The sequence below is a fragment of the Buteo buteo genome, chromosome 19, assembly GCF_964188355.1.
Source record: "Buteo buteo chromosome 19, bButBut1.hap1.1, whole genome shotgun sequence".
In the NCBI taxonomy this organism is placed as follows: Eukaryota; Metazoa; Chordata; class Aves; order Accipitriformes; family Accipitridae; genus Buteo; species Buteo buteo.
The window spans coordinates 5,139,949-5,159,034 of NC_134189.1; the positions used below are offsets into that span (position 1 = coordinate 5,139,949).

The 19,086-nt window shown below is 37.3% G+C and overlaps 1 protein-coding gene across 1 annotated transcript in view; it reads right to left on the reverse strand.

Moving 5' to 3' along the window:
* CRY1 (cryptochrome circadian regulator 1) overlaps positions 1-19,086 on the reverse strand; it is a 38,705-nt gene that overhangs the window by 10,096 nt on the left and 9,523 nt on the right. The window contains exons 2-5 of the mRNA XM_075051698.1: positions 7,174-7,282; positions 3,380-3,522; positions 1,800-1,984; positions 333-421 (exon numbers count right to left, since the gene is read on the reverse strand). Coding sequence (XP_074907799.1) covers positions 333-421; positions 1,800-1,984; positions 3,380-3,522; positions 7,174-7,282 — 526 coding nt within the window. The remainder of the gene's footprint in view (positions 1-332; positions 422-1,799; positions 1,985-3,379; positions 3,523-7,173; positions 7,283-19,086) is intronic.

Genomic DNA, 19,086 nt, shown 5'->3' on the forward strand with positions numbered 1-19,086 from the left:
ACCTCCAAAGAAAAAACAATTACATTTTTTGGAGCAGAAAATAGTATACTATTTTCTCTAAAGTATACAGACTAAACTCTCTAAAGTAAAGACTCTAAAGTATATAGTATACAGACTTTCTCTAAAATTCAAATTAAAGACAACCTGCTATCTCCTTTTAAAAGTAAGAAACAGCAACTTGATTTATATAATTTTATCAAGGCCCTGAGTTCAAGTTTGCATTTTTGATTTTTTTTTTCTTTTAAATGACTTGCCCAATTCCTTTTACATTTCATTGCAAAGAGCAACTACATTTTCCAGATATGTCAAACTTGCAAAGATTTGAAACATACCTTTCGTTCTAAATGTCTTTCCAATCGCGTGAGAGCTTCTGTTTCTCCCCCTGGCCATACTGCAGAAGGCAGACCATCTGTGTCAAAACCTGAAAAACAAATTGAAACAAGGAAATTCCTTGTTTGCTTATACTGTAGATCAACAAAATTCTAGCATGTTGATACTTGACTACATTTTATTGTATCTTGAGAATAACCCTAAGTTGGACACACAGCAAAAGTACAAGTTTTAAAACAGTATGCAATCAAGTCTTATCAAAGCACATTCAATACCTCTAACTTGCAGCAAAATCCACTTTTTACTTTTACATTTATATTAATTTACATTACAAGTTTTACATGCTGAATGGTCTTACTTCGATTCCACTACTTCTGGGTTTTTTTTGCACAAAGTGACCTTTCTATCATTTTCAAGTTCTCAGCTCTGCAATACATGGGCTATCCCAAAACCACAACTTTTTTTTCTTTTTTTTTAAATTACTACTAAGAAGCAACAATTGCTATTGTAATCTACAGAATGTCTAAAAACTTCTTCCATCAAGTTAAAAGCATGAGTGCCATCTTCAGAACATTCCTAGGTTTCATTAACCTTGACTTAAATAACAGATGGGCATTATTGTCAATCTGACAATAAACACATACTTGAGCTGCAAAAGAAAGATGAAAAGAAGGTAACAAGATTTCTTCTACACCCCCACACATCCCCCAAAATTGTTCACCAGGTGCACAAGATAACATGCCTGCCTGTAGTTTAACCACTGTATGGAAAGATCTTCTCTTCTTAAGAAGGCTTTAAAAGCAAGGCCTGTTGTATGAAGAGTTCAAATGGACTAGACGGAGCAGCCAGAGGTTAGCCAAAATCTGTCCAGACCTTTTTGTTAGCAATTTGGAGGTCACACCACATTTGCTTGTATTTCATGGTGGGGGGAACAGGAAAGCGGGGGAGGGATTCACAGGACAATAACTTGATAGTATTTCTTAAAATTATAGAAATGTAAGACTTTCCTGGCCCCCCCCAACCTAAGAAGCTTCTAAAATAATTATGTGCCTTATTACTATCTTTTTTTTGGCATTGCAACGCTACAGGGTTTTTTTTTATTAATTTGTAAAAATGACAGATTAATGACCTGAAGCACGAAGACACCAGATGCTTTTAATACAAAATGAAGTATCAAAGACTATTGATAGCTTAATGACTATTTGGTACCATGGGAAACTGGCTACGCTGTATTACATGATGCCAAACAGTACTTAGTGTAGTTTGATCTGACATCCCATTTAAAAGAAAACAACTAAAACTTACAGAGTTTATTATCCTTTTTTGTTCCTTTTGTATCTCATAATTGGCATCAGTTAAGCAATTAACCATAAGTAGAACCTCTCTCATGGTTATTTTAGAGTGTTATGCTTTTAGTGATAGATTACATCTTACTTGTTTCACAATGTCAAAGCAATCTCAGAACATACCTAGCTCTTCAAGTGATGGGACACCGTATTTCTCGTCATGGTCATCAGAAACTGGAGTAGTACATTTTTCCATTACTTCTGGGGTTATAGTCTCCACTGGCATCTCCAGTGGTTCCATTCTACTAATTAAGGTCTGGAATCGCTTGTAAGTAAGAGGAGGCTGTCCTCCATTTAATTCTATTATTCTGGATTGGAAAAAAAAAAAAGAAAAAAAAAAGAAAGGATGTATGTCAGAATAGTATATAATAATTATTTTTTTAAATAAAATATACACACCTATACACATGCACAAATATATTCTTAGCTGCCTTTAGCATCTTATATAAAATCACGGATATACATAGTAATCCAGACAGTTTGAACTTTACTATTACTATCCTTTTTTTCCCCAGTAGGGAGACATAAATTAACTGTTTACAACCAAGTCAATTATTCTTCACTCCTGGGTTGAGGAAACTCCCTCAAGAACAAGTAATGAATATGGACAGCTCAAGGCAAAGAAAAATACAGATCAGCAAAGCAGATGAGAGATCATAGCTACATATGAAGATACATCCAAGTCACCTACAAGACTATGCTATTTGCATTTAAAAAAAATAAAATCTATTTTTCTATTCTGGTATTGAGAACAGTAGTCAATATTACAACTGTCTTAACATGGGGAAAAACTAAGGTGTAGTTTTTACACAATGACTGTTGTAAAAACACAGTTTCCATATTTTGTATTGTGATGTTAAATATATCTAGAATCTCGGAAACAGGAAAACTTCAAAGAAATAATTTACAAAATGGTAGATGGAACCAACTGTTCATTTGGGGGGGCGCTTGAGTGGGGATGGAAGAAAAGGAATTTTCAATTTAGGGTTAAAAAAAGAAAACAGGCATTGGTTTCAAGACAGTAAATAATTCCCTTTCCCTCTCATGTGTCTAGCTGCCTCTCATACATTGGCTTCTAACAGAATAGAATAGGCAGCTACCAAAATAAATACCCAATGTTAACAGAAGCCAAGTCATACTTCTGAATAGTTTGCAGATTATGTTTCTATAATAGGGAGCTAATAGTAATCCATTTAAATAGATCTGTGGAAAAATATCAACAAGACATTAATTAAGGGCAACAATCCCCAATTACTTATTGGATACATAACCGATAGGGAAGAGTTCTTGAAAAATAAAGGACTTTCTGCTAACTTGTGTACAGCAAGTGAAATAAGGGCAAAACAATCTAACAAAACAACTAAACAACAACAGATCTTATATTTGGGAGACGTTGCAGGCATATTTGAGTAACTTTATTATAAAAGACAGATAATTAACATGACCACTAAAGAACCCCAAATCAAAACTGTACTTCAGACACAGTTGCGTATCATTTTCTGGAGTTGCAAAGTTCTACTCGGTATGTAATAAAATTTGGATGGATGGATAAAAGAGAAACATAAAACAGATTTGTAGTCTTCCTAACTATAAAGCGCTCTGCATAGAAAGTAGCACACAATATCTAACCAAATACTACATAAAATTGATATTTTTTTTTCTTTTTCTTTTTTTTTTTTAAATCAGAAGTAATGGTAACTTACTTGTCGAGGTCATATAATGTATGGGAAATTCGAACAATGACCTCCACTCCAGCTTCACTAGCCAGCTTCTTAATTGCTGCATCTCTTTCCTTCCCAAATGGTTCAGAATCATATTCAATAGAAAGTTTTGCAATATTCCATTCCTGCAACACAAAACAAAAATGTGGTCCTTCAGCAACTCGGCTGCTTGATGGAGGGCAAGGGAAAGGAGAACGGGAAGGACAGGGACAAGATGGAACACCAGCTATTACCTGCAGATAGTTGCCAAAGATACACAAAGGGTCAAAATACATTCAGATACCCAGACTCACAAAAAAAGAAGTCCAACGTTTTGGCATCTAAGTAGGAATCAGGTGTAAAAAAAGCCTCTGTCTCATTACTGTGGGAGCACACAGGAATGGGACAACTGTGCAAATTTTGAAAACTCAGCTCTAACTTTAGGATCCATATACCTTAAGAGACAATAGAAGGAAAAGATGACAGAGGCTATCTTCTGGACATTGATCAGTAGCAGTATCTTGCTCTGCAGAAAAGCTTTTTACATATGCCTGTCAACTTTAACAGCAGAACTGAAGTTTCAGGGGAGGGGACAGCAAAATACCCCAACCCAAACACCACACACTTTCTTTACTTTTTCCAAATTCCTATCCCTCACCTACCAGAATGGACAATCTTCAAATTCTCAATTAAAAAAAAATAAATAAATGTCTCCTAAAAAGAAGTCACCTTCAAGTCTAATATCCTTTATGTCACAGATGCTGCTATCAAGGCCAACAGTAACAGGTGGGGGAAAAGAAGTGAAGAAAGGGATCAACTAATGGCTAAGGCTTCTGCAACAGCAAGAAAATTGGAAAGGCAAGGTACCCAGAGAATGATCCTAGAAAGCCATCCTGCCAATCAAACTCAGACAAATACCTTTCTAATCCTTCAATCTTAATCAGTTGATTTAAGTACACCAGCCAGACTATTTCAGAGAACTGGATTTACACCAAAGAGACAAGGGGCATTCTACGCTGTTCACCTAGGGTGCTGTTTCACTTCTGAACTCTAGCTCTCTCCTAGATGAAGCCCAGGTACACCAACCTTGAGGACAGGCGATTGGAAGGAGCGCTTACTCTTTGAAAGAAGGCTTGGCTTCTTCAATCAGTAAGTTTGCCAAGACCGACCCAGCAGGCCCTGCATCCTCAAGCAACCTCCTATGCACTCACACAACATTTATTTCCCATTTCATAATGTAAAACCATTGTCTGACAAGTTGCAGCAGATATTTTTCTAAATCTTTCTTTCCTCTGGCATATTAAAAAGAAAACCGTAAAAAAAGGGTCCAAGAGCCAGAGCGACGTCCCCAAGGGAGCCAAGGAACTCTGAGACAAGTGCTATGTGATGTGAATACACACAGATCACTTCAGCATGAGCCAGGCACTTAGAAGAAGCATGGACACAAATAGCTTTGCACATACTGCTGGATGCTTTTAGCAACACTGATGCATTCAAAGAATAGAGATTGTTCCAATTCTATTTTCTTTATGAAACCAGCCCTAAAGAGCTAGAGATACAGAGCAGAGCAGGACAAATTGAAGAGAATGAGGCAAGAACCAACCAAAACTTGACTGGTTCAAGTTAACCAACAGGCGCCAAGCAGGTGCCTGCTACTAGTGAAGTTGCATCTCTGCAGTCAGATGGAACCACCACCATCCTCCAGTTACTTAAAAAAATCCCAACCAAACAAAAAAAACCAAACAAAAAACCTAAAAGAATTCTGCAAAGACCTGCAAAGTCTACTGATAAAAACATTCTGTTTCTATGCACTACTCCAGAGGATGACAGCAGCTGTCAGCAGCACTGTTAGCTAGTACTGCTGAAAACATGGGACACTGAATTCAGTGTCTTAAGGGAAGCAAAGCTGCTCTGAAGGACTGGAAAGAGGAAAGCAAACAAGTCATATGTATGACATATACATATAAGTTATCTTATATATATACACACACAAATGGAAGAGCCTAAAGATCCTTGAGGCCTTTTGCAAGGTTAAAGATAGATCAGCGCTCTGCCTTTTGAAGGAATTGTCCTTCAGCCTGTGAAAAGGAGAGCCCTACCAAGAAAAGAGTTGTGAAACATTCATTCCCAGGAAATCCACAGATGCTGGCACCTGTGACAGCGCTCCTGACACAAGGTTCTACAGAAGTTCCACTATCTCCTACCATTACTTACTTATCTTCTCCCAGCCAAAACATATCTACATGTGTTCTTCAGTTAGGATCATTGCTCACTTTTGAGACATTTAATGAGGATCTGAAAAGCTTGGTTCAGTGTTATATGCCCTTCACTGCACTGTAAGTGCCTGATGTACAGCTACCGCTCTGGCAAAAGAGGCTGTGAGGTTAATGATATGAGATAGATGCATGTTCCAGGTAGTGTTCAGCCAAAAGCTGAAGTCTTCAAGAGCTTCAACAATGTCTCTTATTTGTTCAAGGATAGAGGATGTCCTGAAAAGACCCTCAGTGAACAAATATACGATAAAGACACTTTTTGGTAATCTGAAGAACCAGAAGACAGACAGATGTGAATGTTCTTTTTTGATTGATGTACACTGTTATTTTCATTACCTTCTCAGCACTAAAATTAATATTCTGAAAATGTGGCGCTCCAATGCTGTTAGGCATAGAAAAATCAGCCTAGTAACAAGATCTGAAAGAGGAGTTGTCAAAGTAGCCATTAAAGTGTTTAAAAAAACCTTGTCTCGGGTCACTCAAATCCAGAAGGCAACACACACGACAGCAAGATCTTTGCCCCTACTTAAATGCAATCAGACCAAATTTGGTAGGTAGGTATAACAACTGAGTATCTGAGGAGTTGCAAGCAGCAACTATTGCCAGTGTTCCTGCAGGGAATTTTTCACTGAGGGGAAATCAAGCAAAGACCAGTCAAGAGTATCATCCAGTTACCATTTCACAACTAAAGCACAAGAATGAAGATGGAAAGGTGAGTTTTGGTTGAGTTTTCAGCTTGGTGTTGAAGACTTGGGGATAAAAATCTTGAACAGATGATCTCTTGGGAAAAACAGATATTTATTTTTTTTCCCTGAGCAGTCTTGCTCACCTCAGTCACCTCAATCCAGTCATTCTGTAAAAACTTTTAAAATCAATCTACAAAGTGTTCATTTTTACTACCCTATTATAGTATTGTTACCTTAAATACATTATTATCTATGGAAGACAAATCAGTGTCAGTAACAATCCCTCACAGCTTTAATTTGCTCAATAAGACCCTTTCCCACAAAAACCTTAAACTTCTTTGACTAGAAATTGCTTTTTACCTGTACTATGTTTTTACCAAGTCTACTACTGGCAAAAAGCTTATTAGATCACTTTTAATGGCCAAAAAGCAACCACAGCAGATATTTGGCCTAAATAAAACATTGCTTTTACAGGTCAGGCTTTGAACTTGGATTCATGTACACAGAATTATATTTCAGCATTTCAAAGGGAACCTGGAAAGGAAAATTTAGTAATATATAGTATCTACACTTAGCAAACCATTAGAAATCAGTTCAATTTCTGGAAATAAAGAAACCAAAAACCTGTAAAGTCTAAGAGCAACTCAATTCAGTTGGTGATATGCACAGAGGGGGAAAACCCCAAAAAACTACCTTAACGACAAACTGCAAGGATAGTTAAGTATTTGCATGGATAACAACCTGCACTGAAGTATATAGTACAAGAAATATTTCTAGTTGAAATTAGTTTGTCAGTCATATTTATGGATAGAAACAACAACTGCAAGGTGGCATTTACCTTAAAAAGTCTGGGGAAAACATCTGCTGGCTGTCCACGAATAACAAACAAACGTGAATTCAGTTTCCGTAGATTGGCATCAAGATCCTCAAGACATTGAAGCAGGAATCTGCAAGGAATTGTAAAGAAATATTTATTTTCTGAGGCAAACCAGACAATTTTACAATAGAAGAGGAACAATCCAACAAAGATTATCAGACCTTCAGTATTTGGCACATATTTTGGTGATGCATGGCTGTTCACATCCTAATTACACTTAGCTTACAGTAATTCAATATCATATAATATATTCAACAATACATAATTCAGAAAACCAAACTGCACTGTCATTTAAGTTTTGACCTCAACACTATTCAGCTCTGGAGTGGACTAAAACATATTCAAGTCTTAACGAAAACTAGAAGCATCTTGTCACTCTAAAGAAAAAAGCACACCACAGAAAAAACAAACAAACAATCAGCTGTTGGCATACTGCTACTAAACTTAATCCAAGTCCTTCTTACAACACAGCAGCCTGAACTGTTACTAAAAACAGCATACCAGAGGACTACATGGTCATAACTATCCCTTTGGCTTTCATTTATAAAAATAGCCCCCTATATAACAGTTTAATGCATCTGGACTGCAACCTCACCTGAATTATTTAATGAGCAAATCAGCAAATAAGGGGAAAAAAAAGGGGGGGGGGGGGGAATGGGGTGCTGCAAATCTGCAGGTCTTCAAGAGAAACAGGTAGTTGCACAAAGGATGTTGAAGCAGGTTCACATGTGCAAAGATTTATTGGCAGGTACAGTAACTAAAAACAACTCCAATGGTGAAAGTTGTTTGGGGGAAGAAATAAAAACAAAAGGAAGGAGAGGAAAAATGAAAACTCTCCCTTGCGACTGGCCAGAAAGAGAGATGCTGGGGATCTCCAGATGAATGGCCTTCCCCTGGACTCCTCCAGCATAACAAGTGGCTTCTCCACAATATTTTTCCTCATAGTAACAATACAGTTTTCACCAGGAGCTGCTCAAACCCTGTCAGCTGTGCTTACTTACAGTGCTGTTGGCACTCACCAAAGCGCACGTTGATCAGGACAGCTGATGAGTCAGAGCCTGCCAGTCATTAGCCTCTGTGCACACACATTATTGGATCCCCTGCCATAAACCAAAAGCTACACCCAAAGGGGAAAAAAAAAGAGGAGGTTCCCACACTACAGGCCTTTATTCCTGAGAAAGCGAGCCTGCTGTAGCAAGGATAGCACCACAGGAGCAAGCACCCGAGACCAACGCAGGGAAAGCAGTGCCAGAGGCCTGGAGACACTGCGCCTGCAGCCTGGGTGAAAAGGTGCAGAGCTGCCAGGGAAGGGCAGGCTGCACCACTGGAAGTGCCCAGAGCATTACAAAGACAAAGGCACCAAGCAACCAGGTTTACTAAAAGCAGGAGTTCATAACACACCTAGGTTTTTAAGAATGATTCCTAAAAAATAACCAGTTACAATGAAAATGCTACACCTCCTAGGAGGGATATAGCGTACATGACTGTCGTAAAGCTACCAACATTTTTTATATTTTCTAGAGATTTAGTAATATGCAAGCGATGCCTGCCTAACACACAGTGCCTCCAACTTTATATGGAAAAGAATTATAAAAATCAACATATAGAAGGCTGGCAGGAAAGCCCCCTAGCTGCTATTAAATGCCAAAAATGCATGGCTCACTTGACCTGAAAGGGTAACAGAAAGCAAGTCTGAGAGGAAGCCAGTGTAAGAGAATACAACTGCTTCCTGGCTGGCAACTATGCTTATATGTTTAATGACTGGAACAAGCAAAAAATATCTAATTCTCTCATTTTGCTAAATTTTATTTTGAAAAAAAAACCTCTGGAGTAGCAAGATCATGAAGGATATGCTGTATCTAAAAAGAAACTTGTGTACACTCATTTAGTTAGAAACCACAGAGGAGTCATTTTAAGAATCAGATGAGAATCACACTGCTTCTATCAGACAGAATTTGGGCCCCACAGTCACTTCCAGATGGACTCTGAAAGGTACAGCTTCATTTTGTCTTTTTTTCTTTTTTTGAAAGCTGGAATGACAGATCTTATCACTAATCTTATCCACCTGAATCTTGCTTTCAAAGAGCATGTGCCTTCACATATACTTCACAAAGAGCTATGAAGACAAACTGCAATAGCATCCTGGATGCCTTCGGAACAATCCAGGAAAGGTTGGAGTTTTTTTGTTTGTTGGGGTTTTGTTGTGGTGTTTTTTTGGTTTTGTTTTTATTTGTTTTTTAACTTTGTATCACAGAATATAGGGAAAGGGTACGAAGAGAAATTGGCAACATAAACTGCTCATAACTATTCAAAGTAAAAATCTGTCTTTCAGGAAATTGTTAGGTTTTTTTTCCTATTTGCATCTCAGTTGCCTCTAATTTCTCAATAACACACAACCCTAACATACACACAACCCTAACATACACACAACCCTAACATACACACAACCCTAACATACACACAACCCTAACATACACACAACCCTAACATACACACAACCCTAACATACACACAACCCTAACATACACACAACCCTAACATACACACAACCCTAACATACACACAACCCTAACATACATCTTATAGCCTGGACTTGGCACAAAATCCTATTCAAGGAGATTACATGCACTGACCCAGTCTTCAATTCACATCCAAGATCCCTAAACTTGCCCTTAATACTGTTTAATCTCTATTTTGTTGGTTCCCCAAATCCCCTCTATTATCTCTCTTAACTATCTCTTACCACACTCCTGCATTTCAATCTCCATAAAACTCTTTCATGTATTTAACAAACAATGTTGTAGACACAAATTGTTAAATATATGTAGGAAGGCAACAGTAGAGTGGCCAGGAAGACACACATTCCTCCTGCCTGAACAAAAACAGAACAAATGAAAAACAGCCAAACCACAGTCTGAGTTGCAAGACTGTCACTGAAAGCATATTGTTCAAAAATAACTGACCAAATTAAACCCTCGTGACCCTGCAATATCTACAGTAACAGCAATGCAGAAGAATACTGCTTTTGACTTTCAGAACACAAATTCAGTTTACAAGTGGTTACTTGGAATAAGCATGAACTTTATTAAGCATATTTGAATATTTCAGTTGGACCAAATGTGTTTTAACAAAATGTGCTGCAAATAAGTACTCATCTATTTTGTTCTCACCAACTATGTTTATGCTATACTACATCTGAAGGCATTTTCTCATTAATGTGTTAATAAAATTTGTCAAAAAGCAGTGCCTTTACAGATTTGCCTGCCTCAATTAAAAATGAACCTTCCTAAACCTTTACTTCTAGATACAACCACTACCAAGAAGATTATAGTTGAATCAACTGCTTGTCATAACCAAAATTTTCACCTCCTCTTTTTCTCATGAGTACCTTCAGAATTTGCAGAAGCAACACAGCATCTTTACTAAGGTTAAATACATGCTAATTAACACCTAGCTTCAGGTATATCCAGGTAAAAATTAGTCTGAATTTAAGGAAGGAAAATTCTACCTTTCAGAACTTCTGCATTCATCTAACGTGTTAACATATGCCTATGTGAATAGGCCTACATGAAAGGAAAATTTTTAATTGTACCAACTCCCTGGGACAACTTCTAATTCCAGCACTTTCTCTAATTTTGGCATGGCATTGTAATGCATTGCATTTATCACCTGTCCTAGCAAATTACCATTTCATCTATAACATACACATGTCAGGGAAGAGTAATAACATGTCCACAACATGCACACCCCCACACATATTAAGCATACTAATAGAAAAATAATAAAATTATTCTCAGCATCCAACACACTGTCACAGTGAATTATTACCGGATCTGGAAGAGAAGAGTTTTTAGTTTTCCAAGGTATCATTTTGACTGGTAACACCTGTTCGCAAGTGAAAATAGTTCTGAATGTCTCTAACACCATGCATGGGCACTTACTGCAGCACAGGAACATGCAGGTGTTTGCTCAGTGCAGACATTTAAACATAGTTAAGAGCAGCATTCTAGCACAGACAAGGCAAAATTATTCAAGCTTTCTCTCTGAAGATACACCAAAATGCTCACAAACACATTCCTTTCACAGTATAACACAAATGAAAATGAATGGTATATTAGTCTGTGAACTGAAACAAAGTATAAAACCACCAAGTCATAAAAAGTAATTTCTTTTCAGTATATAAGCTCTTGAGGCAAAGTTTCTTCACAGCAGCTACAAAGTAAAAGCTACTAGGCTTGAACTCTATTACACTTTACACCAAAGTGTGGCAATAGGAGCTATTTAAATCTCTCCCTACAGTAACAGGTCATGCTTCTGAGTCTGCGATCTAAAACTTTTTCCTCTCAACCTAACAGTCAATGGGAAAGCACTTCCTTTTTCACTTTGAATGAACATAAAAACTGCATGACGTGACTTCATTAAAAAGACACAAATAGGATGCATAGATATTTTTTTATCAGATTAGAGCATCAGCCCAGGTTTCTGCATCTGGTCTTCAGCTTCCCTTGGACAAACCAGAGGAAGGAAAAGTTCACCATTAATTTCACAGTAGCAAACTATGTGAGGTACATACATGACTAAGGTGATGGAGGGAGGCAGAAAAGACCTACTTATTTTAACACAGGGAAGATGCCAATGCAAAGCATACCTGCCTTCTTAAAGGGCATTGCACACATTTTGCTCAGGGTCATCTAATTACGATAGCATTTTCATGAAAGCTTCTGAAAATCACATTCTTTAAAAAGACATGCATGTAAAATCTTAGCTGTTTAATCCAAGAAACTCCACAGTCTTCCCTGCTGCCAATCACGCAGTCTGCTTGGGGTCTGAAATCTAAACTAAATGTTCTGCCCCCCTGCGTCTTAGGAGTGACTGCCAGAAACCGGTTTGCATAATACAGATCATAATTTTAGCTACCATGCAACCGAAATAAACTGGTACCATCAAGGCAGAAATTCAAAAAGTTAAATAGCTAATTGTTGACGCAGTTAACCATTAACAAAATGAACAAAACTAAGCACTATATCACGCAGCCTTCCTGACTCTGCACTATTAACATGATTAAAGACTTTCTCCAGGGAAGAAATCAGGAGCAGTCTGTTTAAAAGGTAGCATTTTTATTTAGGAGATTTGCAAGAAGGATACTTACAGACACGCTGTTTAAGGCTACTGTTAAGTCTTGTTTGGGGTTATTTTTAGGAGCAATAAACACCCTGAAACCATAATCACACATAGAACCATCCTCGCCAGTATGAAATGAGGACAGTTGCTGGGAATTGAGGGGACTTAAAATGCAACGACTTCTCTTTCAGGCATCATTCACATCTGAAAATGGTGGTGCTAAGCCATTAAGAATCAAGAAACTTGAGTTTCAGGTTTTTTTCTGAACTGATCCAGATTCTGAATTTAACCATTAGGCAAGGCAGCAGTGTTAGACTGCACAGCCAGTACCACACAAAAGCAAGGAATCTAGTCAGGCTTCCTCATTCTGAGAAAGAAGTTTAAAAAGTTGAGTGAAAAAGAACAGTGCTAAAACTTGTTTCATTCCTAAGTTTAATTAATATTTTTACCTATGACTGGTCAACTTCCAGCAATCCATCCAAACTTCTGTTTAACCAACCTTTCTAAATACCTTCTATCTACCCACTAGTCCTCATGCCAAGCCATTGATCACAATCTCTCCAGTGAAAGAAAAGCAGCACTGTCAAACAAGAGACTCGTGTCATGGATATCTGATTGCCACCCAGACTTTGCCTATCAGAATTATCTTAAGCAGCCTAACATCTGCTGGCTTTATTTTCCCATTCAATTTTTTTTTCCCCAACATTGCTATCAGGTATTACTCCTTCATCTTTCAGAGTTTAGTAAAGCTGGATTCAATAAAAAGAAAGAATTTTACATACTGTATGACATCAACTACATTTTTTTATTTTAGCTTACAGCATTAGACCCTGACTGTATTAATAAATTATGCAACATTTATTTCTCTTCATGGGAAGAGAGTGAGCCTTTCTTTCATATATGTCTGCTATTTTGCCATATGTTCGGTTAAGTCATTATGAAAGACCAGTACCATTTAGGTAAACATATTCCTCATACTAGCTTCTACAAGAATAATAAGGCAGATTTCATCCAATACCAAAACAGAGTATGAGACACTGAGAAGTATCTCAAATTTTGTGTACAAATATTTAATATTTTATCAGTATATTTTCCTGTTTGATTGCCACCAACCAGTGCATCTTAGAGCGAACAGTATATTCTTATGAAACTTTAAGAAGATTAAGCTCAGACAGGATTTAAGTGTTATGTACACTCCACCGCATCCTTTGGCAGCAAGCCATAGTAATATTTTCCTATTACCAAATCAAGGTCACAGAGGCATGCCTTATCATATTACATTGTTTCAGCAAATACCACATACAACTTCCACATCCTAAAAAGGTATACAAAAATACATTTCATAAAGGTATTATCCTTTAAGCGTATACACAAGAGCAGGAAAAAGTTCACGTTATTCAACTCTAGATACTTAAGTGAAGTGGCTGTGGGAGCTAGCTAATCTCCTGCAGGGTTGCTCTACAGTCAGTGGAGAAAAAACAGCTCCTTTAGAGTGCAATTCAGGACTTCAGCATCTTTCATAACTTAGTAAGAGCTGATCCACATGCAAAACCAAAACCAAACACAGACCATGAAGTGCGTCACTTGGCTTCTTTCCTCTAATATTTACTACTGTTATAATCTTCAAGCCAAAGCAGAGCTGTGATGGGGGAAGAATGCAAGATACACCCAAGCCCATATACAGCTGAAATATTCGTAATTGCTGTAAAAGAGGTTCTTAAAAAATAAATTGAACTCTTTGAAAAAGGATGAAAGAAAGGGCTTTGAACAATAATTGAGAGAAAGCAATGTTTAAAATTTAATCTCTCCAAGCTGAGTCCTTTTGGGTGCATCTTCTTTGAAGCTAAATAGTAAAGACCATTTCACATATGGAGTAAGACTAGAATACAAAGTACAGCAAGCAATACTGCCCTATTAAGAATAACAAAAGTATTTGAATCTAGCTTCGCTTACATTGGACATAAAGCTAGCATTTCCTTATGTATCATTCCTCATTAATTTCTTCCCAACTGAACTACCTTTTCAAGGTTAGGATTCCCCAAAGGAAGGAAAGATACAAAGTTTTTGTCCTATTCAAAAGACATTCATAAAACTCCCAAATAGCAATCTGTATTTGGTTCCTCTTTTGTGAGCCATACGTCACAGCAAATAGCTTATTTAGCTTCTGCAAAGATCTGGTTCTTAACTTCACATTCAAAGGGCACCTATTATTCATCTAAACTATTCCCATATAACTAGCAACAAACATCTCAAATTACTTGCTTGTTACAAAGGTCAGCCTTCTGGTGATAGGAGACTAACAGGCTCACAGCTTCCTAAATCAGTGTCCTCCATTCTTTAACATACATATTCTGTCTTTATTTTTCTCTACTCCTCTAATTCCAACCTGATAAATCAAAGTCCTTATTATCTGACCAAAATTCCTTATGCCTACCCTTTCCAGAGAGAAACTAGTTGGATCCATAAAGGAAAACCCAAGAGCAAACAAAAGTATTTGCAGTGGGGACAGCTGGGGAAATAGGACCTAGAAGCAAATTACACAACTAAGTTACTTCAGAGTACAGACATGCTTGTATTCAAACAAATTTAAAACTCCTTATTCTCATGTACCCAAGTTCTCTTATTTAAATGGGCAGCTCATAAGGCTTGATGTAATTAAACCAGACCTGGCCTGCTTTATAAAATAGTTCAGCCATGTTATTTTCAGCAATCTAAGCTGTCCATGAGAAAGTAACAGCTATGGCTCATTTCAAAAGAGCAAGCGCAATAAGAGCACTATAACAAGATACAGTCTTGCAATCTGAGTCTCAAGAACAAATTTTATATTGCCCCTTATTTACTTTAATAAGTAAATTTTTACTTTCCTTACATTAAAATGACCTTTTTAAGGTTATAATTACTACTAATAAGATTTTGCACAGTTTTAAGTTTCCCAGAAATGAAACAATGTGTAAAACAAATCTATTTCTCAACTATACTGTATAAATAGCAAGTCCTTAAGGTATAATTCCATTGTCTCTGGCTTTCCGTATCTGAAAAATCTATTAAACTAATAAAAGAGAATTAAGGACAGAGCTGAAATCTACTAGCAAGCACAGAAATTGGTAGAAAGTTTGGAAAACAGAAAAAAAAACCCTGAAGCTATTCCTGAAAATCTTAATTAAAACTGACTGGATTTCATCTCTGTGGTGCTTGCATTATGGTGGTCAAACATTCAGCGTTATCCTAACTTCCCATTGCTACTCTTATGAATCAAGAAGGCCAAAATTTTCTGAACTGGTCTTTCAAAACTGAAATGAATCATTTACATCTGAATACAAGGTAAACGTGAACAAAATCTGTTCAGGTTTTTGAGTAATAATCATGTAGAAAGAATTAATATTTTTAGAAAACACAAAACCAACTAACTGAAACACAGCTTTGTTTTTAAGCTGCATAAATCCAGAAAAACTCTACTTTGTCCCAAACTTTCTTAGCGTGTGAGTAGACTACTGGAAGTAAAGGTTCACTTCAAGCTGCAGAGGCCTTCCATCTCAAAGTCTAGAGCTGACAAAAAAGATGCACGGAGCTCAGTAACGTAAGCCCTGGTTAACAAAACTGAAACATAGCTCAAGATATAATACGTCAAAAAATCTAAATAACCTCCAGATAAACACGGTATCCTCATATGCCACGACTGCAGCAGTTGACTGCAATACTGAAGGTCAGGACCAACAGAAGGTAACTCACTTGAAGTAGCTAAATTAATTTTGAGAAGTTACATAGTAGAGTTAAGTGGAATATTCTGATAACTAAAAAGTGATATTCAATCATCTCTGCAGAATTGATAGTAGTTCAGATGAAGAATTATTTTATGAAGAATGAAACCTTTATTAGAACAACTGTATTTCTATATTTTCTTTGTTTTCCCTGTCTATCCATTCCTTTCAGAACATGGGAATGAATTACCAAAATTCACCTCCTCCTCAACACCAGTCACAGATTTTTTTATTTTTTTTATAGTACTTTGTTGAAAGAATAAAGGTAGACAACTGGAAAACATCATCCTACATAGGACAACTTTATTTTTTCCAGTTTGCTTGTGACAGGATCAGAATTAATAGCAATGTAGAAGATACAGACAGGAACACTGCCAATTTAAAGAAAAAAAAAAAAAAGAAAAAAAGGGCAGGGGTGGCACGAAGCCCACCTTCCTGAAGGTGGATAAACTTCGTTGGAGACAAAGCGGTTAAAATAAGAGCAGCTGAATATCAAGACAAACTGTTAGCATTCCAGAAAAGAGACACTCTTAAAAAAAGAAGATTTTTTTAAAAATTTTTTTTAAACTCCGAAGTTATTTCTATAGATAAAAATGATAGGGGACCACTTGTTGGCTCTGAACTCTGGAAACTTAACCACCATTTGTAAGTATTATTGCTATGCAGAGCCTTCAAGCAAGAAGAGATGTTCCCCACTAGAGGTCAAACTGGAGAAAAATAAACCTTAATTGCTTTAATCCCCATACGTCCAACATCAAGGGGCAAGACCAAAGGGGGGGGGGGTGGGGGGGGGGGGGGAGAAGGGGAGGGGGAGCCTACGAAGTCTGCACCTTTCATTGCTACATGTCTCATAACCCGATCATTTCCTTCTACCATTTGTAAGAAGAACGTTTCAATATGAATCAACAAAAATAGTTTCCTAAAGTAGGTCGTTGCTGCAGCAACCAGGCGGCTGTTTGGACTACTCCCTGCCACAATGACCTACTTTTCCAGTTATACGTAACCATTGTAGTAGGAGCTGAATTTCTGCTTCCCTTCTGAGCCGCTCCGAGAGGATTCCCGTACCATGGCCAAACTTTATTCTTACCAGGACAGAGAAAGGCTTCGAGCAGGTACAGGCAGCGGGTCGGTTCTGCTCCTCTGTGTTGTATTTAGAAGTGTTAGCTGCTAAAGGTTAAGTGAAACCTAGTATGTGCGCAGAGTTCAAAAAGTACCAAGCCAATGTTCAAAACCGGAGGAGCTGATAAAAAAAAATAGAAGGGGAAGGTGTCAAAACGAACAGCAGCTCGTGAACAACGTGTCCCCTGCCAGGGTCAACAGCTGGCAGCACGCTTCAGCACAAACAGGCTGCTCCAGTGCTACCGTCCAAGTACACGCTAACGGGCATAATCCTTTATTATAGGTCTAAATAACATTAAATCTGCATAAAAGAAAAACCCTCGTGAATGACGTTTTTAAACCCTATTTAATACTGCGTGGATGGTGGAGCGGGGACATAAAAAGGTACCACACAAACCCAGGAAGTAACGTTGACTATTAGCTTAATTTCCTGTTTACCGTTGCTGTTAATGACCATTAACCTTATGACAAAGGAAAAAGAATCACCAGTGCAACTTTTCATTGAACTGTATCTTAACCTCATGAAGAAAATAAAGATTATCTCTGTAGAAATAAGCGTACAAGGCTTCAAACATCAAGCACACTGACTTGTGCATAGGTATTTTTTGATCAATTTATGCAAACACCATACCCAAAAGCTTTCATTCAGGGTGAAATTTAAGAAGCAAGCCCAAGAGACTAACACTTCCAGGCAAAAGACAACTCATTCCAACAAAAGGCATGCTATGTATTACCATATAGTGCATCCTAATTAAAACTTGAGTTAACAGAAAGATTCTGACAGATACAGCTCATACTATGAAAGCAGAAAAACAAAGCACATGCAGCAAAGCTTACTTTACCTTAAGTCTTCTTAAAACTTGTAAGTTCAGCAGGAAAAATACTGGAATCGATGACAATACAGTACTACAAGTTGAAAAGTTTTTGAAATTTCCCACACGCTTTCACTTGGGAACAAATCATAATGAGATAATTACACCTGCAAATCTCACACTCTTCAAAGAGAACAGGAAAAAAAAACAACGCAAAAAACTATTTTTACTTTACCATTGCACTTGACAAGTCATAGAGAAGAAACTGCAAAGGTAGGATTCTTGAAGAATGTACTAGCAGAAGAAAAAAAAATTGTAGAATTATGGAAAAAAAAAATCAGAAAGGCTGCTGCTGCAAGAGCAATATCTGATCACTAGTAACACTTTTCAGTTTGAAAGCGTGACCTCCAGGGCCAAAAACGCAAGCTCCATTGTGCTGTCTCATACGGAAGTACTAAAGAACTGGAGTAAAACTTACAGTAGACGTAGCACTGAAGAACTTTTCTTAAGCAAACTAACACAATGTTTCAGAGTTATCATTGAAAAAGAGAGGTTGGTGAAGCTATATTTGAAAGAATGCAGAAAGCCAGAATCTAAAATGTATAAATAGGAAGATCCACATTATCCCCACAAACCCATTATTTTCTTCATGGTTTAGAAGAACAACACACAACTGCTGAAATAAAGTACTTCTGACCAGGAAATTTATTGGCAACTAGCTCACAGAAAGGAAATGCCAATCAAATGAAAAAACCCTGCTCACTGAAAAACACCATGACTACATGACGAAAACTAATCTTTATACAGATCTCCTCAGAATATGAAAGCCTTGAAATGAAAGGGGAAAATATACCACAATTAAAGCTGAACTATCAATATCACAGCAATTTACAAGTTTTTCCTTTGTCATAAACTGAAGAAACTACACAGCAGTAGATATTTCCAGGTCATACCTGTTGAAAAAGTCACTCATAACAAGTCATTTAAAGAAGCATTCACAGAATTTGGGATATACTGCATAATAGCAGTAAACGGCAAACGGCTACACTGTCTAAAAAGAAACA